At 40.8% G+C, this 25,710-nt stretch overlaps 1 protein-coding gene across 1 annotated transcript in view; it reads right to left on the reverse strand.

Annotated features, from left to right (window-relative positions):
• Positions 1 to 25,710, reverse strand: part of SPATA17 (spermatogenesis associated 17) — a 169,010-nt gene that overhangs the window by 17,754 nt on the left and 125,546 nt on the right. The window contains exon 9 of the mRNA XM_006265047.4: positions 19,703 to 19,838. Coding sequence (XP_006265109.2) covers positions 19,703 to 19,838 — 136 coding nt within the window. The remainder of the gene's footprint in view (positions 1 to 19,702; positions 19,839 to 25,710) is intronic.

Consider the following 25,710-nt stretch of genomic DNA (forward strand, 5'->3'; position numbering starts at 1 on the left):
TTAATAGCACAGATGGAAAAGGATGCAGCCTGTCACTAGATGAGAAAACACTGCTCAACTGAAACTTCCTCTTTGAAAAAAATCTTCCCATTTTTCATATTTATATTTTATTTTAGATTGAAAACTTTTTCAATACAACAAAGAAATTATATCCTCTTAGTTCACCAAGTACCTAATTATTCTTTCAATTTCTGAAAGGGGTTTCTGGAAAACTGCTAGTTCCCATGGATTAAGTGCAAAATGTTTAACTATAGTATAAAGCCTGGAATATTGAGCAAATGAAATGCTTTTCATGACATTTCTTCATTGTATTTTCCCAGCCCTAAGTGGCCAATTGATTCTCCACAATCCTATCTTCTCTTCCTGTTTTTGCACACACAAAAAGTAGAATTTGTCTCTCCTGGGTCAGGGGATGGGAGAAAAAGATAAATTATATGAAATTAGTCCTAAAGAAACCAGCTAAAGATAGCTTTAAGTCTTGTTCAGTCCCAGATTCCCAGACAGCTGGAATAATTGATGCTGATTCTTGTGTTGGCTCTATTGAAGTGGTTTGTATAAAAGCTAAGGTAATCTGTGATCATATTCTGTATTCTCAGCATATTTTCCCTATGGGCTTTCTTATAAACATCCTTTCAACCTCATCAAAAGCCTTTTTTCAATTTGCACAACAGAAAAAACATTAGGTATGATCTTCAATTACTGTTTCTGTTACTTTGCCAGGAAGTTTCTCCTCTTAAAGGTAATAAGAAAGTTGCAGTACAGAGGCACACCAGTCATGGAACAGAACCACATAATTTTACAAAAAATAAAAAGATGATCCCTGTCCCGAAAAGCTTAATTGAGATCATCTATCCTTTCATTAAAATGGCTTACCTCACAGTTCCTTAAAAGGTACGTACATACTTACATACATATACACATTCATTCATTCATTCATACATACATACATACATATGTGTCTATATCTAGATATATCTATATCTATATAGATATGTATGTATGTATGTAATATATAATGTATGTATTATATATTTATATAATATGTAAAGGATTCCCAGGGAATGCGTGATGAACTAGTTTGGAAATACTAAGGAGTATGTCTAGATCCCATTCCACCTCATGGTTATCTAAATGGTGTTAAGCAACTTTTAGGCATGTAAGCTCTTGAGTATAATCGTATTCCACCTTGCATGAGTCCCTAGAAAACTGTTAGCGCACGTTTTTGTAACACGCCATATATGGCACCAGGAAGTTGTCCCCAACACTCTCCAAAAACTTTCTGGATTGTCTGGGCACTGCTGTATTGCCCTCCCAGCAGATATCAGGGTGATTGAAGTCTGGTGGTCTATAGCAGACCCCCACCATGACATCACCCTTGTTGCTTTCCCCTCTGACCCTAACCCAGAGACTCTCAACAGACCTATCTACAGCTTTATACTGGAGCTCTGAGCAATCATATGGCTCTTGTACATAAAGTGCAACTCCATATATGGTGTGTTATAAAAACATGCACTAACGGTTTCATGCAAGGTGAAATAGGATTACACTCAAGAGCTTATAGATATCTATATCCCCCAAGATATCTATATAGATATCTTGGGGAAGAAAAGAGAAGATGTGTGGAATGTGTATGTGCACATATATGTATGTCTATATATATGTGTATACACACACATGCACACACACACACACGTATTTTCTCCTTTCTTCCCTGAGTTACTCTGAATCAGCTTTTATACCTTGCTTCCCTTTAACTTTTCATGCAGGTTTATGACAGTTTCCAAATTTTCTTTAGGTCCTCCTGCCCCTTCTGTTACTCGTTGTTGTATCATCAACACATTTAATCACACTGGAAGGAAGGCATATATTGAGCTCTTTTGATGTCTCCTTGTGTGGGGGAACTATTATCATCTCTTTCTGTTTTCTGCTTACTGACAGATCTGTTTGCCTTTCACCTAGGAAAGAGTTGGATATTTGAACACTTCTTTTTCAAGCATCCAGATAGACCCTAGGCTGTAGCAATACTAATATCACTGAAGGTTTAGCTCTGCCCTAAGGATTTTTGACCACCATTGGGACAATTTATTAATTGGTACAGTGAATTGGTCATCAGAGGATCTACAATGTGAATTAAGTTAGCCTGCAGACACACCCACTTGAGTTGATCCTTATCTATAGTTTGGGACACAGATCCTGAGGGCCAATTGGTTTGTACAAGATGTATGAATTTGTGTCTATATCACAGGCCACATAGGAAGTTTTGGTGAGCTGTTGCAGGCTGAGTCAACACCCTCCCTTCCCGCACAGCAGTTCATCAAAACTCCCTAAGCATCCCCACCCCATCTGCCTAGCCCCATGCTCTGCCCAGACAGGTCTCAGCTTGTCTCCATGGAGACCCCAGGATTGCGGGGTGGTGATAGTGAGGCCTAGGGCAGAGCCGCAATCTGCTCCCTGCATGCCTCTGCCCACAGAACTGGTGCCCAGCTAATGCTGGCACCTGCCTGGCACTGCTTCCAGTGTGCAGGGCAGGAGCTGGTGTAAGCTGCAGAAGGGGCAGGGAAATACCCGGCGTGACCCAACAGCCAGAGCTGCCAGCTCCCCACGGGCCAAATCCCATGACTTTGTGGCTGTCTGCCTGCAGACCAGATAAATTATTTGGCTGGCCAGACCTGGCCCACTGGCAGTATTTTGCCCAACTCTGGTCTATATTGTGTATTTGTGTGCTATACTGGGGGACGGAGACCAAAGCCTTGAGGTAAATGGGGAAGTGGGAGACCTTCAGGAAGACCAAGCAAGAGGAGGCAACAAGGGAGGTGCTCTCATACTTCCTGAGAAATTAGGGCAATCAACCTCAGGTGCCTGTACACAAATGCACGGAGCCTGGGAAATGAGCAGGAAGACCTGGAAGTCCTTGCACAGTCAAGGAACTATGACGTGATTGGAATAACAGAGACTTGGTGGGATAGTTCGCATGACTGGAGCATTGTTATGGACAGGTACAAACTGTTCAAGAAGGACAAGCAGGGGAGAAGAGGAGGAGTTGCACTTCATGTAAAAGAGCCATATGATTGCTCAGAACTCCAGTATGAAGCTGTAGATAGGCCTGTTGAGAGTTTCTGGGTTAGGGTCAGAGGGGAAAGCAACAAGGGTGATGTCATGGTGGGGGTCTGCTATAGACCACCAGACTTCAATCACCCTGATATCTGCTGGGAGGGCAATATAGCAGTGCCCAGACAATCCAGAAAGTTTTTGGAGAGTGTTGGGGACAACTTCCTGGTGCAAGTCCTAGAGTGGTCAACTAGAGGCCGTACTCTTCTTGACATGCTGCTCACAGAGAAGAATTGGTGGGGAATGTAGTAGTGGATGGCAACCTGGGTAGCAGTTATCATGAGATGATAGAGTTCAGGATCCTGAGGAAAGGAAGGATGGAGAGCAGCAGAGTAAGGAGCCGGACTCCAGAAAAGCAGACTTCAACTCTCTCAGGGAACTCATTTTTCCCAGGCAAAATCCCCTGGGAAGCCAGACTGAGAGGGAGCGGAGTCCAGGAAAGGTGGCTGTACTTACTGACAGTGCAGGAACAAACTATCCCAATAGGAAGACTAGCAAATATGGTAGAAGACCAGTTTGGCTTAGCAAGGAACTCTTCAGTAAATTAAATCACAAAAAGTAAGCTTATAAGAAGTGGAAACTTGGACAAATAACTGAGGAAGAATATGAGAGCATTGCGTGGGCATGCAAGGATGAAGTCAGGAAGGCCAAAGCACAATTAGAGTTGCAGCTACCAAGGGTTGTGAAGGGTAACAAGAAGGGTTTCTGCAAGTATGTCAGTAGCAAGAGGACAATCAGGGAAAGTGTGGGTCCCTTACTGAATGGGGAAGGAAATCTTGTGACAGAGGATGCAGAAAAGGCTGAAGTGCTCAGTGCCTTTTTTGCCTCAGTCTTCACAGGCAAGGTCAGCACCCAGACTACTGCACCAGGCAGCACAGTTTGGCAGGGAAATGAGCAGCTCTCAGTGGTGAAAGAACAGGTTAGGGACTACTTAGAAAAGCTGGACATGTACAAGTTCATGGGGCCAAATGAGATGCATCCAAGGGTACTGAGAGAGTTGGTTGATGTGATTGTAGACCCATTGGCCATCATCTCTGAAAACTCATGGGGATCAAAAGAGGTCCCAGATGATTGGAAAAGGGCAAACATAGTGCCTGTATTCAAGAAAGGAAGAAGGAGGATCCAGGAAACTACAGACTAGTAAGCTTCACCTCAGCCATGGAGCATGATCCTTAAGGAATCCATTTCTAAGCACTTGGAGGAGAAGAAGGTGATTAGGAACAGTCAGCATGGATTCACCAAGGGCAAGTCATGCCTGACCAACCTGGCCTCCTCTCATCTCTATGATGAGATGACTGGCTCTGTGGATGCAGGGAGACGGGTGGATGTGGTGTACCTTGATTTTAGCAAGGCTTTTGATATGGTCTCCCACAACATTCTCCCAGGCAAGCTAAGGAAGTATGGGTTAGATGAATGGACTGTAAGGTGGATAGAAAACTGGCTGAAGCATCAGGCTCAGAGAGTAGTAATCGATGGCTCGATGTCTAGTTGGCAGCCGGTATCAAGTGGAGTGCCCCAGGGGTCAGTCCTGGGGCTGGTTTTGTTCGATGTCTTCATCAGTGACCTGGAAGATGGCATAGAGTGTACCCTCAGCAGGTACACCAAGCTGGGGGAAGTAGTAGGTATGCTAGAGGGTAGGGCTAGGATTCAGAGTGACTTAGACAAATTGGAGGGTTGGACCAAAAGAAATATCATGAGGTTCAACAAGGACAAGTGCAAAGTCCTGCACATAGGACGGAACAATCCCATGCACTGGTACACGCTGGGGGCTGACTGGCTGGGCAGCAGCTCTTCAGAAAAGGACCTGGGGGTTACAGTGCACAATAAGTTGAACATGAGCCAGCAGTGTGCCCTTGTTGCAAAGAAGGCTAATGGCATACTGGGCTACATTGGTAGGTATGTTGCCAGTAGGTCAAGGGAAGTGATTATTTCCTTCTATTTGGTACTGGTGAGGCCACATCTAGAGTACTGTGTTCAGTTTTGGGCCTCTCATGACAGAAAGGATGTGGACAAATTGGAGAGGGTCGAGTGGAGGGCAATAAAAATGGTGATGGGGCTAGGTGGCATGACTTATAAGGAAAGACTGAGGGAACTGGGGTTATTTAGTCCAGAGAAGACTGAGAGGGGACTTAATAGCAGCCTTCAACTACCTGAAGTGGGGATTGAAAGAGGATGGAGCTAGACTGTTCTCAGTGGTGGCAGATGACAGAACAAGGAGCAACGGTCTCAAGTTGCAGTAAGGGAAGTTTAGGTTAGATATTAGGAAGAATTTTCTCACTAGGCAGGTGGCAAAACACTGGAACAGGTTACCCAGGGAGGTGGTGGAAGCTCCATTCTTGGAGGTTTTTAAGACCTGGCTAGATAAAGCCTTGGCTGGGATGATCTAGTTGGGAATGGTCCTGCTTTGAGCAAGGGGTTGGACTAGATGACCTCCTAAGGTCCCTTCCAACCCTAACTTTCTAAGAATCTATGATTCTATGATACAGACATAAATTCAACTGGCAACTAGCCTCTGAATAGGTATTTGATTTGGGATCCGATTTCTCTTTACCACTATTTTTTAAGCTGCATGGATACGATTTGAGCCATTTAAGGGTTGTTACTGTTTTTTAGTTACCCTATCTTACATACTTATGGATGTCTAGATAGGAATAATCAGCAGTAGATGACCACTAAGGGATAATGGTGCCAAGCCTAACTAACTACACCACAGCTGTACAGTCTTGTTAAAGTCCTACAAGGTGCAGAACTATCTATTTCTACCAGGGGTCTTCTGATGGAGTTGGAACACTGACAAGAGACTACAAAGTAAATAGACAAGGAGCACAAAATGCGGGTTTCAGTGGAGTTAATTCAGAGTCTAGGGTTATTTGTATTGCTATTTTATTCCACTGCTGGAAGCTATATAGCTATATATATATATATATATATATATATATATATATATATATATATATATATATTCCTTATTTTTCAGCCCTACCAAGAAGTACCACTGGAAGGACTAACATGGTATAGAGGTTTGTTTCTGAGCAGTTTTTGATATTGGTGCTGAGTGTTATGTAGAAAGGGAAGGATTCTGAGCCTGAGGATGAACTTCCTTCTGTCAAGTGGGAAATGTTGAGTACAAGGAAGTTCAGAGATCAATGGGGTGATGATGAACTATGAAAATTAGGCAGGAAGAGGAGGTGTGCTAACCTGGGAGATAGGGCTGTTTCTGTGCCTGTGTTTCTGAGCACGTGCTCAGGAATGAAGGGGGCTTGAAGAAGTTCTGAGCTAGAAGAGGGACTGGTCAGATCTGGAGGGTCCAGTGCAGTGGAGTTAAAAAAGGATGTCAGGGACTTGTTAAAGAGGATGTGAATGAATTGTGTGGGTCTCAGGGAGTCACCTGATTGGGAGGGGGTTATGGAAAGACTAGTAAGCAGAGGCTGTGACTAGGAGAGCACTGCTGAGGTATCATGGTATAAATTTAGCTGCCCCTGCCCCTGTCCTAAAGTTTTATTCAAAAACAGTATAATATAGAGGATGAGAGGAAGCAAGCAGGTGACCCTTTTCCTTTACACCCCACTGAAATTATTTTTTATCATTCACTGAATAGGAATCCAGTTTTGTTGTTGGGAAAAGATGATAATCATGAAGGAGAAAATAGAAGGTTGGGACTGGAAGGGGACCTAAGCATCTATAGTCCCACCAGGTATTCAGCCATGTCTCAAAAATGTTCAGTCAAACTGTCAAAGAATAACTGAGCAGTATAATACATTATTTATCTGTTTGCTAAAGTTTTGTTTTGGCAATTAGTATGAAACCAATTCTTTGAAAACTGCAACTGTTAAAGTGTTAGCTGCTGTGCCACTTGTAGAAAGAGTAGAACTAGATAGCGATATAGATATATATTATTTGTTTACACACACACACGTGTGTGTGTGTGTGTGTGTGTGTGTGTGTGTGTGTGCTCCACTGCCAAGAACAATGCAAAGGACTGAATATGTTAACAAAAATTAATTGCTGTTTTAAAATATATTTAATAAAGCTAAAACTCCCTTCCCTATTGATGAGCAATTTTGATACACATTTGTACTATTTTCCCAAAATGCTGAATTGTAGCATATGACCTAAAGTTTATTTCTTTTTAAAACTAGATTTAAAAGTGCCATATTTTATAAATGAACAAGAACTGGATTTTTAAAAATGTTTTATATGCTAATTTGTTCTTTGACAGACTAGTAGCATTGTGAGTTATACTGTAAAGTTTCCTATACTTTTCTAAGGACTTTTGGTATAACCTGAAGTGTTCATATTCTTTCAATAATAAGACATTTTGGGCTTCCTGCTGCCAAAGGCTTGGACATCTGCAAAAACTACAAATCATGCCAAACTCTGTTGAATGATATATGGAGGACTGCAATCCACCAGGAAATAAGCTAAGACCAACACATTCATTTCATTTAGATGCTTTGGTGGGATTTGAACCATTCAGCCCACAAAACATGTTTCATGAGATTGCAGTATACATCCAGCCCACAGTAATAATGATTCATATACATATATATGTATATGCTTTATTGCTACCTTTAGCTGGATTAAAAACAATATATCAAATTTTATATTTGTGCTTCTTTTATTAGCTTTCTACCACTTGATCAGCTGATAGAGGCAATAATGAAATGTTTTTTTTATAAACTAGAGTTTGTAAGTCCTGTCCTGAGAATGTAATATTTCAAAAAACAGCCTAAGCTTTGGGGAAAAAACCAATTACAGAAACAGCATTAAAAATGCCAAGCACTGGGCAGAAGCAATTCTGGATCAGTTTAAAAAAGTGATTGATGAAACTCTAATCTGAGCTGAAGGAACAGTTTCACGACAAGCTGTGACCATTCCACACACTTCATTAGCTGCCATAATTAGCCTGGTGTTTCAATTTGTTAGAACTGGTGGGGACAATTTTACTCAGAATGCAAACATCAAAAAACAGGGTCCCTCAGACTTCAGAAGAGGCTGATGAGAGGCTTTTCTACTCTCTGTTAACTAAAAGATTAATTACAGCTGATGGGAGGCTGTACTCTGATTGTCACTCTGTCTATGTGCATTACTTTTAGCATTAGAAGAAAGACATGGTTGACACTGCACTGCTCAATCAAGCAGCTTCACATTAGGATACAAAGTCTTTTTTAATATGCTGGATTTTTTTTATTGTTTGATTGACTTGTTCTTTAGTTTTCTAAGTCTGAGCTCTGCACACCTAGTGAAGTTACACTTTGAAAACAGTAGGACATAGCAATAGTTGTTAAAAAGTGTTTAAAATGATATCATTCTTTCATATAAATAAAGGTCAGGTATCATAACACGTGTCAGAACCTTCTGCCAGAAGTGTAATTATTAGTTCCATTTCTAATGGCCCAAGTGCAGAACACTGACCAAACAGACTCACTATAGGGAAAAAAAAAAAAGCACAGGTACTAAAAGCATCATAGCTCTCTTTGTAAACTGCATAATTTCTCATGGTGAAATCATTCTCTGATCTATTTACTTTACTGTGCTGAATCTTGTTCATATTTTATGCCTATACAAACTGGATTTATAATTTTTATCATTCCAATTTTTTTAGATCACATCTACACTTTAATGTTAATTTGGATGAAACCTAAGTGTTCACATAAAGTGCTACAGTTATTATTGAGTAATTCCATGTATAGTTAGCAACATTAGACTTCCTGCTTGTTTTTACTGGTGGTAGCAATGACTGCATAAAGTATAAAATAGTGGAGATTCTTATATCTATCAAGGAGGACTTTCATTTCAACTTGACTCAGTAAGAGGTGTGTTGAAACCGTCTCTTCCATCTAATCTTGAAACTCTGTCTGTTCAAAAATGGAATCTTTGAAATGTATCCCAAAAAGCAAGCCCCAGTAACTGGTGTGATAGAAATGAGAATCTACTCTATGATCTAAATGGCAAATGGAGGAGGGTCATCCATCCTATTTGCCATGAGGCTAGGGTTCACATTCTTCAGTCATTCTAACCATTCTCAAGAATGCCCAAGGCAGGTAGAGAGTGTAAACATGGCTCTCCCCTTAAGGTGTCAAGCCCCGAATAGACCTTGATATTAAAGATAAGCTATAGTAAATCAATAATGAAACAATACGTATTACCCCTCTGTAACATGGGTAACAGTTTTCTTTCTGCAATGTACCTTCCAAAAAACAGGTATACATTTTCTCTAAAAACCTATATGAATTACAGACCATATCCATATCTGATGTAAACTATCCCTGTATCATGGGAGTCAACCAAGTACACTAATTTATACCATCTGGGGATCTAGCCCTGTATTTTGAATACAGTTTTAAACAACAGTAATAACAACTATATTTAACAAAGTTTTCCTCTAGAACTTGAAAAGGATCTGTGTCATGTTCATTTCAACTCTATTTGCTTAAGAATGTAATTAAGTTGCAGATGAATCCTTGCTAAGAATATGTAGACTGATTCTGCAAACACATTGCGCACAGAACACTCACTGACTTCAAAACACTGACTTCAACAACAATACAAAAAGGTTAGTTCAATAGGCACGTGTCTTGTTGGATAGCCACAAGAATGAGCCATATATATGTTCTTAAGAGTATTGACAAGTTAGTGAAATTCAATGTGGGAAACCCCATACAAACAGATTCCTCTTGTCATGAACTATAGTTCCTATGGATCACCACCCATTAAATAGTAGTTACAATCCATTTCTTTTTTTTTTTTTTAAAGTGGAACTTCATCAACCGTTACGGCACCTAATTCAATCATTAATTTTTACATTAAAAACTTTGACGTGTTGCCACAGTCATTGTAATTTACTCTTTTAGACCTGGAGAGATTAGATACTTTATTTCTAAAGTAATTCTGTTTAAACAAGAGGTTTTATGACATTCAAGTAATTTGCACAAGAAGAATTATTTGTGAAGTTAAAACATCCATGAGAAATAATGGATAAAGTTAGCTTTTACTAAAAAAACTATTTTCCTTCGTTGCCACTAACATGCAAGTTGCATTATTAAATGAGGAAGGTAGGAAAAGCAAGACATTTATCATCCACCAGACAAATGACACTGGATTGCTAGTTAGACAGTATAATAAGTACCATCTAATTTTCTCTTTAGAATCAATTTATTCTTCAAAGCCTTGGATCGTCATCAAGGGACTGCATTTTCCCGCTGAGAAATTACAGAACTGAGAATCAGGTTTTATAAAATATTCAACTAGTTGCTGACAAACCCTTTGCAAATAACTACCAGAATGGATTTGATTAGAAAAGTGGTGACAGTATCTTTTCTCATGCAAATAACTTTGCTGAATGGTTTGAATCTTCCCAGTCACTACTTTGTATTATTCAATCAAAATTATTATTTGCTTTGAGTCACCAATAACCTTCAACAGAAAGTTTTTTCAATCTTTCTTTTTAACCTTCCAGTTGTTCACACTGCCTTTTCTACTCTTGGTTAAATAATATCCAGAATACGTTTTGTGGATATTAATTTGCTTCATACAATTTTAGCCTTCCTTATGCACCTAAGTAAATAACTTGAGAGATAGACTATAGTTAATAATCTGGTTATCAGTCCATCATTTACATTACAGAATTTCCTAAGAGCAGCATTTTCAAAGGCAGCCTGGTAGTGATGACCTCTAAGATCTCCTCAGAAGAAATAATCAAGAACATTTTCCCATAGAAGCTCTAGTACCATCTGACTTAATGAAATCAATGACAGTCATCTTCAAGAGAAAACATATTTCAGTAAATATGATACTGCCAACCAACCAGAAAACCCTCATTTATGTAAATCTCTCAAGTCTGAAAACAGATGAGGGGATTTTGCTAAATGCTGTAACTTATGAAAATGAGAGCGAGTGAATTACTTTTTCAGACCTAACTTCCAATCTATCCTTTTGCATTTTGTGCACACAAGTAGCGCCATGATACTTCTCTGCCATTTTATATATATATATATATATATATTCTAGAAAAAAAGTGTACTACAATTTTTACCAAAAAGATATGTTATAAAAGAAAGCTGCCCATTAAATAATGAATAAATCAACCTGAACTGGCAATCCAAAAGACAAGAATGACATGGCACCACTTTAACATACTTAAGTCATTGGTTTAAGCATTTAGGTCCAGATACCAGGGTCTGGCTTAACTGCACATAGCAAGCTGCGGTTGGCAAAACCAATTTTTTGCACTGGTTCCATGACATTTTAACAATAAGCTGGTCCCTATAATAACTTAGACCAGTCTCAGGGTTACTTTCCTTGATACTGCCTGTCCATGGCCCCAAGGAGTTGGGAACCTTAAGCCACAGACATTTGAGGACATGCTGGGCATCCAAGTGGTCTTAGCCATGAAAATGTGATTCTATTCCACCTGTTTAGGTTCCTGAAAATCCATTAATGTACCTGCTTTTATAACACTGTTATCTTACCCTGAAGATTGAATCAGAAAAAAGCAGAGAAGATGAGGACCCACCCACCTTTTGTATTAAAGTTTTCCAGGGACTCAAGCAGGGGGGGAACAGAATTGAATTTAGGAGCCTAAATCCACTTAAGGGCCTGATGGTTGAAATAGAATGTGTCCCTCTGTGAATCTTCTGGCTATTCATTCTGGCATGATAGATGCTGCCTCTGATGGGGAATCCTACAGTTGATTGTTAAGGAAGGGTGCACTGGTGGATTAGGCTCACAGGGCACCTCTACATGAGACACTAGAAGTGCAGTAGACTAATTCAACTGTGCATTAGTGCATCACAGTGAAAGCTGTGCTAATGCACTAATGCTCCATAGAATTAGTCTACTGTGCATTAGCGTCACCTAAAAGACATGTGCCAGCACTACTTTGCAGTAGCGTTGATTACGGCAAATTAAGTTAGTACCTGTTATTACAGCAAATTAACGCATGTGTAGATGTGCCCACAGTCTTTTTTTTGTCTCCTCTGTTACCCTTCAAAGCCACAGTACTGAATAAGTGTGAGCAATTAATTTTTCATGAACATTACAGACTACTATTACAGGCTTAGATAGTTGAGTTTAACTGAGCTGCCATTAGTGCAGGACTCTGGGCTGAACAAGGAAAAGTGACTGTAAGAAAGCTGCTCCCCTTCTCTTGGAGAAGTTGGGGGCCTGAATCTTTTCAAAATATAACCTGGCGCAGGTGAATGGATGTTGTAAGTTAGACCATCAGGAAAGCTTACGTAAGGGCTGTGTCACTGGCCAGAAATCACTACAGAGCACAATGATTTGGCAACAACCTCTGCCACCTTCACCTGGCCTCTATGCAAGGGCTGAAGGGACCTTTTTGTGCAAAGCTAGCTATATGGATTTTGTACCGCCTCATAATGCCCCTGCAATAAGGGCAACTGCCACATTAGGTCAGCTTTCCAGCTGCTTTGCACTATGTGGGAAATGCAAAGCAGCTGCTTTGGGGACCAAGGCTTACAAAAATTTTGCAAACTCCTCATATTGCATGTTAGCAGTCTGAAGTGCGGCAGTGCATACCCAGATATCTGTTCTTAAAAGACTTAAAAATTGGTTTCAGGCTATTATGAATTTTCTTCAATTCATTAGAGGTATCACATGATAGAATTCTCTTTCATTTTCTTGACTAATTTTCTTATATTAAAAAAAAAAAAAACTAGTTATGTAGAAGCTAGGGCAGGGTGGCACCTTAGGCTACATTCCCATGAGCAGGGCTGTGTGGTTGCCATAGGGGAAAAAAGCAGAGGCTGCTGCTATTTGCCTTGGCGTGCACCCCTGAATGTGGGGTTAGCGCAGGGAAAAATGCTCCAGGTGGGGTAGGAGAGACTGGGGCCAGCACCTGCGTTGGCCCCAGCAGCTTTACCTGGGGGCCTCTTGGGGCAGCAGCAGACACTGGCTGGCAGCCAGGGGGAATGTCCAGATGAGTGTGAACATGTGGTTTGCAGTGCTGCAAATCACACATGGTGCATGTGCACCCATTTGTTATGTTGCAAATTTGTAGTGCAGCAGTTACTTTTGATGCCAGGAAATCCTCACATCCAAAAAACAAACAAACAAAAAAAAAAACCACCGCAAAAAAAGCAACGTAGTGCACGCAGCAGAAGCATGCACTGCCAGACCAGGGGCCTAACTAACCCCATGTGCAGGGATGTGCACTGAGGCAAAAAACAGCTGTATGAATTTGTGCAGCTGCTTTTTTCCTCATGGCAACTGCATGCCTCTGCTTGCAGGGATGCAGCTTTAGAAACTAACTGGTTCAGAGATGCATGAGGTTTTGTAGACGGCAACTTTTTCAGATGCTATAGAATTCACACCATCAAACAATGCAGGGTGTGGACTATTAATGCTTATGCTTCTCTATATGAGTTTCTATCCAAACTTCTGCCTATACACGTCCATGTACACATAATATACAAAGTCATACCTATAGTCCACATAATTAGTTATGTGAATATATATATGCACAGTATATGTGCAATAGTATAACTAAGAGATTGCAACTAGGGCGGAAACTCCTGGCACCACCTTCTTGAGAGGTGGCATTAGGGGAACAAAAATAGCTGCTGCTGCTGCAACTGGCAGTGGGCCACACTGTTGCCAGCAGCAGCTGACACGACCCTGTGCACTGAAGCTGCCCTAGGGCACAGGGCTGTCCTGTTCTGCCTCTGTGTCAGTACATGTGCATATTTTTGTGTGTGTATATATGTATACGTAGACATACAGGTACCACTGAATGCTTTTGTGCAATACTTGTGCATTTTTTTTTACCAGCTCAAATGAAGGCAAGCATTATCAGAGAAAATAAACCAGATCTTATGCCCGATTAATTATTTATGCACAATAGAATTTGAACCTGTAGTTTCTCATCAGTGATACCAATGATGGAAGCGGCAGTATATAAAATCATTAAAATATTTACAACTTGCAATGATGATTATACAGCACAGTGATAAAAATCCCTACGTTCTGTCTACAATACAACTTCTGCTGCAGCTACAATTGGTGGACCTGCCTCAGTGGTGAATTACATATTCTTTTTTTCCTAATGTAGGCAGGCCATAACTTGTCAAAAACATTTTAAACTCAGCGTTTGATTAATGCAAGCTGTACTCGTAAGATATTTCCACTCAATAATATCTTATTATTTAATTATTTGCTGTTATTAATGGAATGAAACCATTCAAAACAAACAGCTAGATTGGCTGTTTTCAGCAAGCTCATAATCATCAATTTATAAATGTAGAAATCTTCCCAAAATTATATTAAGCTGGCCTGTTGAACTTGAAAGGCATATTTTATCCCAATCAATGCATAAAAGTAAAATTATCCATAACTAAGGGATGTTTCTCTGCTGTACAGTTCAGCTGTAATGATCCCCACACACTGCACTTGCACATCAATTATGATAATCATAATCATGGTCGTTAAGCTGAATGTTCATTATTATCAGGATGCTGGTGACAGCAGATTCAATCATCGGGTGCAATGGGCAGGCAGTCACAGTCCCACCCAAGTTTCTGCAGACAGCGTTGTGCCACATTAAATCTATGATGTGTTCCACATCCCACTCCATTCCAAAAGCTGTAGACGGTAAAGGTCAACTTTATGTTCTGTGCAATATGCTTAGGTTCTCTAAATTAATTCTTTAGAGTGCTGGATATTTTTATGCTTTGTAGATAATAAAATTCTGTTTAGGGCCAAAATGCATGTGCAAATAATGAAACAGTGATGTAGCTGTGTTGTAATTCACCTATAATAAGGCATAAGAGGAAAGAATCTATCAACAAGGAAGATTTTAAAGTGTCATTTCCTGAATTTTGCAAACAAGGAAAACATTTAATGCCGCCATTAAAGGCAGTTGTCTAAAATGCATATGCAAACTAATTCCAATTCTGATTAAAGGCTGTAAGCTATCATTTCTGCTTCAGTAAATAAGAACATATGTGAGTGTTTTGACAACTGAAACAGTATAGTTAGTATATTTGATCCCCTGACTGTCCAACTACTTGGGACCTATCATTATAGATTAAATTCATGGTGACTAGTAGGTTATTAATACTAAAGCTTCACACTTATAAAAACTGACTGAGACATCCCATAGCACGTGCAAATAAGAATGTTACTGGTGGCTTTTAGAAGTGTGTTGTTAAAATCGACATGCAAATTTTCTAATAGTGTTTTTTAAACACAGAAATTCCAGTTGGGATAATGATCACAAAAGGGAAATATTTATACTTATTTGTATGTATGCTTTCAATAAAGAATTTAAATACAGTATTTCCCCCCCTTAGCTTTTTATGTTACTTCACTGAAATGTTACATTGCAAAGTAACACTTTTGAGAAAACCGGTATAAGCAAAGTAAGTTTTCTCACATTCATTATGGCCATTATCATGCTCTGAGGAAGGCTGTGCTATATCCAACCATGTTTTTAAAAGGAAATGGAGTTAACCCATGTTGTTCCAGTTGTTTGTTTTCATTTCCATAGGATATCAAATAGGTTTATGGGCAGATAGTAATCTCTTTATGGTTTTCAATTTAAAATATGCACATATTACCATGTAATTAAATAGGATGTAGCCATAAAATATAAGTTAGCTTTTTAAAATATACATTTGAATAAGTAAAATATGAAAGGCATATTTTCCATTACCACTTGAAGAGGCCATTGACTATTGAACTGATTTCTTGGGAGGATTTGGTACAAGGATTTGTACAATTACCAATAGGGCAAACCCATTTCAAGAAAAATATGTGAGAAGCTGAATTCAGCCATTTTGCTTATATAAACTGTATTAGAAAACACAGTTTGTTTCATGGTATCTGCCTTTTTATTAAGTGTCTTTTACATTATCATGTTCCTGAATACATGATAATCTAGTAGACAGCATAATTCAGGAAACTTAGGGGTGATTCAAAATAAAGTTTTGCTTTTAAAAGTAATGATGTTGGGTCTTTTAAATAGAAACTCTTTCCTTAAAATATGATGAAGGGTATAGCTTTTAGACTCTCTCTTGAAAATAATGACCAGTAAAAGCAGCAGGTAGGTCAAGAAACTGCTCTTCTTTCCTATTAGCTCTCTGTTTTGGTAAGTGCCTCCTAATTGAAGCTTCATATTGATTTAGAATCTGTAGTTGGAAGGCTAGATGTCATATTGGGTTAATGCATATGGTTGTTCACCTCAAGAGATTTAAGTTTAAAATTGCTTAAGATCACAAGTAAAAATGAGTTTGGTGGTCTCAGCTAAGTTCCTACTTTATATGATGTACATTGTAAAACCTCCATATGGTTTGGTGTGGCTATTTGTCTCTGATCATGAAATACCCAGGATTGGGAATGGATACATGTTGCAGGTCAGAACTGGGGATCACCAGCAAAATTGTTTGGAGACCCTTTAAAATGTACTGCTTACACTATGCTTATAGGTTCCAAACAATGGTACCCATTTTTCATTTTTTAAAATGATATTAAGGCAAACTTTATTTCTTAATAGAAAGATTAATTGTTAGCCTATATGCATTTAACTGCAGCCCAATTTAGGTAATGCAGTTATGTTAAGATACCCAAGTTTTAAGGCACTGCATAGACATGCTGTTTGAAGTGCTCTTAGCACCTTCACAGAGCAGTAAAGAGTAGGGCTGTGTGAAATTTCACCAGCCGTTTCATTCTGACACTGTTTCGACCAATTTCGAGGTTGAAACAGCAAAATTGGGATGAAACAAAGGCTCTCGAAATAGCCTCCAAACAAAACGAGGCTGGTTGAGACATTTTGAAGGTTGAAACATTTCAACCATAAGCTGGGGATGGGAAGTCAGTCCAGCTGGGCTGACTTCGCAACCCCAGCACAAGATCCGGCAGGGGGCAGTGAGGCTGCACAGCTGGGCTGCCTCCCGCCCCCAGTGCGATGTAGCGCAGGGAACAGGAAAGCAGCTTAGCTGGGCTGCCTCCCACCCCTGGTGCAATGTAGCATGGGGGACGGGGAATCAGCCCAGTTGGGCTGCCTCCTACCCCCACCATGATATAGCACGGGGGATGGGGAAGCAGCTCAGCTGGGCTGCTTCCTACCCCTGGCGCAGGGGACAAGAAAGCAGCCCAGGTGGGCTGCCTCCCGCCCCCATTGCAATATAGCGCAAGGGACTGGGAAGCAGCTCAACTGGGCTGCCTTCCAACCCCCACACAGGGGATGGGAAAGCAGCTCAGCTGGTCTGCCTCCTGCCCCCAGCAGGATGTAGCACAGGGGACGGGAAAGCAGCCCAGTTGGGCTGCCTCCCGCCCCCGGCCCAATCTAGTGTGGGGGACTGGAAAGCAGCCCAACTGGGCTGCCTCCCGCCCCTGGTGCGATGTAGCACAGGGGATAGGCTGCCTCCCGCCTCTGGCCCTGGGGGATGTGGAGTCGGCGCAGCTGGGCTGACTTCCCATTCCCGGCAAAACTCGAAACAGTGTTGAAACAGCCTTTCTCTTTCGACAGAATGGAACAGCTGTTTCAACTCGAAATGAAATTCAATACAAAACACTGTTCCCTCAAACTGTTGAAACTCAAGGTGAAATGGAACAGTGCTGTTTTGCACAGACCTAGTAAACAGACAGGGTACAGGCTTGTGTGGCTGAAGCAGTGCCTCCAAAATGATCCACAAAAAGTGAGGATCATGTTTGACGTGCTTTCTTTTGAAATGCTTCCCGAAATGGCTATATGCACCAGCAGTCATCTGACATCTTACAGTGCTCTGCTCTGCACTTTACTCACTACAAGGGTGGTGGTAGGCAAATTGGGACAGAAAGATAATAAGCACTTTCCCATATGCTTGTCTATACTTGGGAGCCTCCAGAGGCTTGAGGCTGAGAGGCATGCAGGGATTCCAGTTCTCTGGCTCCCTTGCTTGAGAGTGATATCACTGCATGTGGTGGTGGGGGTGATGTGGGGAGTTCAGTTCATTTCAAATATGTGTCTGTCCACGGCCCTACTCTGATCTGTTTGTCAAAGTTCGGAAGAGATCTGTCTTGCTTATGAAAGTATTACTATCAATTACAAGAACAAATGTACCAAATTATACTTTTGGAGTTGAAAATTTTTGTCACATTTTGGATATGAACATGTAAAAATAATCAGAATGAACAGAATCATGCCAGCACCTCAAAAGACTGTCCTCAGCTTAAGGGATCGTGTTCAAAATAAAGAATTCATTTTTACTCTCACACCCATCTCCTGTATCAAAATGAAATACCTGAGAGAGTTGGCAGGGGAGAGTCAGAGAGTGAGCATGTTCTTTATGGACTGAAGTTTAGCTAGCTACAGTTTTATTATCCTAGCAATAAATAAAAGAGGAAAACAAGTCTTTTTTTTTAATTTATAGAGTAGCTTTGCTAAAATAGGATAGAAATTTTAAAATGTCTAATTTCTTGAAAATTTGCAACATTATTTATATGAGACTGATGTTTCAGTATACATTTAAAGAGAAAAAATGTTTGAAAACTGATTATTTCTTAATCATCACCACTGACACAGTTTAAAGGACCAAGGTAAATGCCCACTATTTGCATTGAACGTGTCAAAAATATTTTCTAGTTCATTTTTAATCTCTCCTAATAATTCCGCAAATGGTGAATAGAGAACTAATTCCTCCCACCTCACAGAACCAGAAGTCCTATCAACAAACAGGTCCTAGCTTAGGTAGAGTTGATGTGCAAGAATATTTTTTCTTCTACCTGCTTTACGTGAAGTACACAGGGAGGGTATAGGGGTTTAGGTTGTACCCAGGGAGGGTATATACATTCCCAAAGCTGACAATTTATGAAAACAACCAAGAAGCAACTGTTCAATTGCCTTTTTCCATTTCATGCTTTGTGACTGATGCTGTACATGACTGAAGCTTTTACACTTTTGACGTCCTGTCCTGTACTGAATTCCTCTGGTTGAACATATATTTATATAATGTTAACTGTTCTGAGAAACATCACATCTTGCAATGTTAGGAAAAAAAACATTATTTTACCAGATCAAAAAAATGCTGTACATAAAATAGCATTTTTTTCAAAATGAATGCAGATAATATAGCATTTATCAGAAGCATCTTTACCCCGATAACTTGTCTTTACTTGGCAAAGTGCTAAACATCTACTGAGAGGACCTGAATGCCCTCAACTTTGACCACAAAGAGAAATGAAGAAACTGAGCATCTTCTATACAACAGTCAGCTTTCTTACAGCCCTTTTCATGACCTGCTTCAGAGGCCCCCACTGAATTCAGTCTTTTTTGGATCAGGCCCACTATTCTTTAGTTTTAACAATCCAGAACTAGGGTTGGCAACCCCCGGCATGTGTGCTAGAGCATGGCATACAAAAACATTTTGCTTGGCATGCGCACTTCAGGTCAGATGGTGGGAAAGGGGCTGAAGCTGTGCTGCCACAAAAAGGACTGGGCTCCTCACAGCTCCCCACTCTCCACCCCTGCCATGCCACTCTCCACCGTGCCAACATCTTACAAGTCAAGGTTGGGGTGTTCTTGGCACTCTGCCCAAAAACATTGCTGACCCTGATCTAGAAACCAGTGACATTGCCTGATTTTGCAGTAACTCACCTTGTTTGCTACCCATTTTTCATGATGTTCTTCTCGGAAATGTTTAATCCCGTAAGTTATTTGACCATATTTACTTGATGAATTAATTAATGGATCATACTTCTGGTTTTTTTGACATGAAGAAAATGGCAAAAACCTGAAAGATAAAACACATTTGTAAATATATTGTTATCTTGCTGTGTCTGCAAGCCACATAAGTCACAGGATTTTCCCCTAACTTCTTTATGTTTCCTTCACTGTTACCCTAGGGCTTATGCATTTTATGAGCTTTCAGTTTTCAAAATGAAGAGCAGTGCCACAGCACAGAAATACAGAGTTATAAGATGATGCTATTGAGGTTTCCATGTGAAGATGTATCTTTGGTTTATCTGCACAAATAGGTAATTGCTTGAATATTTGTTAACTAAAATAATAGACTGCGGTTTATTTTAGAAATAACATCATAAAATCCTAATTCTGCCCCTCTTGCTCACTCTGAGTAGTGACTTACTATACAGTGAGCATATCTACACAAGATGTTTAATGCAAAGCTGTCCAATTAGCTCCACAGTAAAATCTCAGTGTCTACATGTGCATCCCTATTAGACCACAGGAAACTAATTAACTCCACTGTCGGTTAGTACATGTAAACACAAGAACTATCCTGTGGTCACATAATTTAGTGTGCTGCAACAAACATGTAGACACTGATGGGGCTGGCTGGGACATGAGGGTGCTTCAGTGCAGGGGCTGCCTGCCAGCTAGCTCCAGGCTGAAGCACCTTTGTGCCCCAGCCAGCCCTTCTGCAGCATGCTGAGCTGGGAGAGAGCAGCCCTGGGCTGGCAGGCTGACCTCCCCTACAAGCCCCATGCCAGCTGGGGCTGCTCTAACCCAGCTCAGTGTGCTGTGGTCCCAGGTTCATGTAAAGATGCTGCACCTGGGAGCAATAAACTCCAGCATAATATGCGCCAGAAATTAATGCATGGCATTAATTTCACATGCAGACATGCCAGATAGTACAAATGATATTCAATGCAATATTAGACCAGGGTCGTCTAACTGGTGGCCTGTGGGCTACACCTGGCTTGTGTGCTGCCACTCCCCACATTGCTTCTGCTGCTATAGGAGCTGGGCAACACAAAAGGAGAGGGACTGGTGTGCCCTGTGTTCATGTGGCAGCAACAGAGATGGGGCTTGCACTGCCTATGTGACTGCAAAGGAGGAAGGGCTCACACCATTCATGCAGCAGAGGAGGAGTGGTCTCAGGGAGTCCACATAACTGGCGGCTTCATGGCATACGGTCCATGCAGTGTGTGACTTGGGTGCTGCCAGTTGGACAACCCTGATCTAAAAGTGTAACTCAGAAGTTGAATAGTCCTGCTTTCAGACTATAGATTAAAGAGTGTCTGTTGCTTCTGAGCTCATCATATCTTTTTTATATAACACTAGTATAAAGTTAGCAATAATTTAGGGCTGGATTCTAACACTGTTAGCCATATGGAAAAGGCCTATCTGTTAGTGCAGCCATGCTGCCCGTGACAGATGGAACCCAGGGGCCACAAGTCCAGCAGTGAAACAGACGGCTTTCATGTGGATAAGAGCTGTCATGGTCATCTGCAGGTTTTCTGGCCATGTCCCAGAGTCTATTGAGTAGGGGAAGGGGAAGTCCCCTCTCTCAACAGCATAGTATGGAAGGAGTATTTAAAGGGCACTTTACAAAAACAATCCTATTCCTAAACCCCCTGCTATACAGTTTGCCAGATGGAGGGAAGGTGATTCAGTTCCGAATTATTACATATTACTGTAGAATTAAATCTTAAGATTTCTTGATGTTTTGCAAAGCAACAGGTAGTATTTATTCTGTGCCCTACAAATACCTTTTTCATGTGTAAGGTAGGTCAAGGACAATACAGCTACAATTAAGAGTATGTGTTCCAGAAGTTTAAAATATTATTTTGCCTGGGCTGTCATAAGAATAGGTGTAGCTAATTTAAACATCTTGAAAAAGAAATTAGAGAGCTTTCTTGAAGGCTAAAGTACACAGGAGATTTGGTTTGTCAAACAAGAATTTTTATGAAGATGGAAATAAAACTATTGCTTTAACACTTGATTGTTAAATAGGATTTAAAAAACATATGGGGGGGGGGGAAATTAGTATTTAGCAACTGTGAATTATGTCATTTATACTTTTATCCTCACCCCCTTCACAAAAAGGTCTTTTAGAACCTTTTAGTAACAATTATCAAGTATCCCAACCAAATGCTATATAAAATGAACAAAACAAAAACACAAAAGTAGAAGAGCTTTAAATTATACCAAGCTACAGTAGCATGTACTCATGGGACAGGTGGCTCTCATTTAAGACAGATTATGGTACTTGTAATGCTAATTTGCACATGGGATGGACATCACACACACACAAAAATTAATGTGGCCCCAGTGTCCCAGAGTATACATAGAAGGTGCTGTGAGCCGGCTGCTCCACTTACAGTTTTTATCACTTCTGAATTGCATTTTAATAGTACATTTTTCTTTTGTTCAGACATGAAAGAAAATTGGCTTTCTCAGGGGATTGGATGCCTGAGAAGACAAGGCTAGCAGTTTAGGGATTTGCCCATATATGCATGGAATTTATTTTAGCCCTAGCACTCATAATTCAATATGAATAGTGTTTCTAAAGCATATATCCTAAACAGATTTTTAAAAATGTTTTAAAATACCATTTCTTGAGAGAAACAGCAGATAAACTAAATGAAAATGGTAATGTTCATAGTTTACTATTTAAGCTGTAGTATTACACACAGATCCTATAAAAAGGGCATGGTTTATTTTGGATCTCACCTTGCCTTTCTTGGCAAACAGCAACTCTCAATAACCCATTCTTTATGTATCTTTATTTCAAAATCATAACATATCCAGTTAAAAAAGTAATAATATGTAATATGACATAAATGCACATCTTGTGCAGTATTCAACTGAATATCTCCTTAAAGGGCATGTGCTGTAATATCCAATATTAGCTGCACTCTCTGGAATGTGTCTTTGTGTTTGGATAAGGATACCTATAAGTGGTTATTAGTTTTTGAGAAAAAACCCACTGAGACTTAAAAATTGTAAATAGAATAGTAAAAATAGTAGTAAATGGAATAGTAAAAATACACTATTATTTTCACTGTCTCCAATTCTATCATCTGATCCATGCTTGTGGTTCTTACATACATCTTGATTGGACTGTCTGTGTTTGCAATACTGAAGTGTTCCTACATCCAGCAAGGATTTTTGATATACATTGTATACTCATGTCAAGAAGAATGTGATTTTTCTTCAATTATTAGAATTAAAAGTTAGTAGGATAACCAAAAAATAAAATAGGAATCACATAAAAAATATCCTGCTTCTATGGCAGAACTTTAGAGTAAAAAAGATCTAGTAAACATTAATAATATTGCAATGTATTGCACAATAAAGTTATAGCGTCATGCATGCCCTTCGTAGCTCCTCCTAAAATTAGCAATGGTACATATATGCTCTGAACTTGGTAGAAGAGGGAAGCAGTTGGAGAAGAAAAAACTATCCATGGAAAATTAAAGCCAGACAGACGGATCAATGCTGTTAGTAAACTGCACTAGTGTTGACTTAACAGGCTTGCATAACCAAACGTCCAACCAGTTCATACTCAAAGGATTTTTACTCCTGTGTTTCAGCTTCCTAGTGTAACTCATTAAGCTCTTTTTTTTTAAAGGTTTATTTTTTGGGTTTTTTTTTTTTTTTTTTACATCTAGGGTATAAACAGTGGTAGCAGCATAAATAAACTAGTCAAAGGGCTACACTAATGTAGTTATACTGCTTCCGGTATACCAGCTAGCTTATTTTTAGGTATTTCAATATGGCACCACACCTTGCAGTGTAGACATGCCCCTAATTCTGAATGCTGCAGCCACAGGAGTGATGTCTCTATGAGCACACCTGTCAGTGGCACTGCAAACTGCACACACCACACATGCAGGCATTTTCTGTGCTGTTAATTTGCAGTGCAGCAAATTGACACCGGGGACATGTCCCCACGAGTGGGAATGTGTGGTCCCTGGGGACAACTAGCAGCAGCACAAATATAGATTTCATAGATTTCACAGACTTTCAGGCTAGAAGGGACCCCAGAGGATCATCGAGTCCAGCCCCCTGCCCAGGAGCAGGAAGTCAGCAGGGATCATAGGATCCCAGCAAGATAAACATCCAAATGTCTCTTGAAGATGTTCAAAGTGGGTGCTTGAAATGCCTCCAGCGGCAGTCTATTCCAGACCTTGGGGGCTCAGACAGTAAAGAAGTTCTTCCTTATGTCCAGCCTGAAATGGTCACAGAGGAGTTTGTGACCATTCAATCTTGTCATCCCTTGGGGCGCTCTGGTGAACAGACATTACCCCAGGTCCTGGTGAACACCCCTAATAAACTTATAGGTGGCCACCAGATCACCCCTGAGCCTGTACTTTTCCAGGCTGAAGAGTCCCATGGCTCTCAGCCTCTCATCATAAGGTCTGTTTTCCTGACCTCTGATAATGCACGTGGCTCTCCTCTGCACTCTCTCAAGCTTCTCCACATCTCTTTTGAACTGTGGAGCCCAAAACTGGATGCAGTACTCCAGCTGCAGCCTCACCAAGGCTGAGTACAAGGGGAGAATGACATCCCGGGATTTGCTTGAGAAGCATCTATGGATGCAAGCCAGCATTTTGCTCGCTTTACCAGCCGCAACATCACACTGAAGCCTCATGTTCATCTTGTGGTCAATCATGACCCCCAAGTCCCTTTCATCTGTGGTGCTAGCTAGCGTAGTACTGCCGAGCCTATAAGCATGCAGCAGGTTTTTCCTCCCAAGGTGGAGAACCTTGCATTTTTCAGTGTTAAACACCATCAGGTTCTCATCCGTCCATTTCATGACCCTGTCAAGATCTGCCTGGATCACCCTCCTGTCCTCAGGTGTGGATGCTTTACTGCAAAGGCTGGTGTCATCAGTGAACTTGGCCAGCCTGCTTCTGACACCAATGTCAACATCATTGATGAAGATATTAAAAAGTAAATGCCCTAGGACAGAGTCTTGAGGGACCCCACTGGTCACAGGGCACCACGACAATTGATTTCCATCAACCACCACCCTCTGGATCCTGCTGTGGAGCCAATTCCCCAGCCAGCGGATCGTGGTGAGGTCGAGGCCACAGTTAGCCAGTTTTGCCAAGCGGTGATCATGGGATACCAGATCGAAGGCTTTTTTAAAGTCAAGATATATGACATCAATCTCTTCTCCCTTGTCCAGGTGATAGGTCACCTGGTCGTAAAAGGAAATGAGATTGGTCAAGCAAGACCTACCCACAACAAACCCATGCTGGGTATCCCTCAGGATATTGCCATCAGCTAGCCTGTATAGGACGGCCTCTTTGATAATCTTTTCCAAGACCTTCCCCAGGATAGAGGTCAGGCTGACGGGTCTGTAGTTTGCTGGATCCACTTTCCTCCCTTTCTTGAAGATAGGCACCACATTGGCCTTCTTCCAATCATCGGGCACTACACCAGAGCACCAGGAGTTCTCAAAGATCCGTGCCAGGGGCTGAGCTATGATGCCTGCCAGCTCTTTAAGTACCCTTGGGTGTAAACCGTCAGGGCCAGCTGACTTGAAGGTATCCAGCCTGTCAAGGTGTTCCTTCACAAGGTCAGCTTTGATGGATGGTAAGGAATCTTCCTCACCTGGGTCTTCCTGTCCCGCAGTGGGCAGGGGCACCCCATGGGACTAGTGAAAAACTGATGCAAAGTACCCATTTAGCAAGTTTGCTTTTTCCTGGGCATTGGTTGTCAGTTGTCCCATCTGGTTCAGCAGGGGTCCAATGTTGCCCTTGCTTTTCCTCTGGCTCCCCACATATCTAAAAAAGGACTTTTTATTGTCCTTGATATTTGTAGCTAGCTGGAGTTCCATCGCAGCCTTGGCTTTCCTGGTTTGCTCTCTGCAGGTCCGGACCAGAGCACAGTATTCCTCCTTGGTGGTG

The sequence above is a fragment of the Alligator mississippiensis genome, chromosome 1, assembly GCF_030867095.1.
Source record: "Alligator mississippiensis isolate rAllMis1 chromosome 1, rAllMis1, whole genome shotgun sequence".
NCBI classification, from domain to species: domain Eukaryota; kingdom Metazoa; phylum Chordata; order Crocodylia; family Alligatoridae; genus Alligator; species Alligator mississippiensis.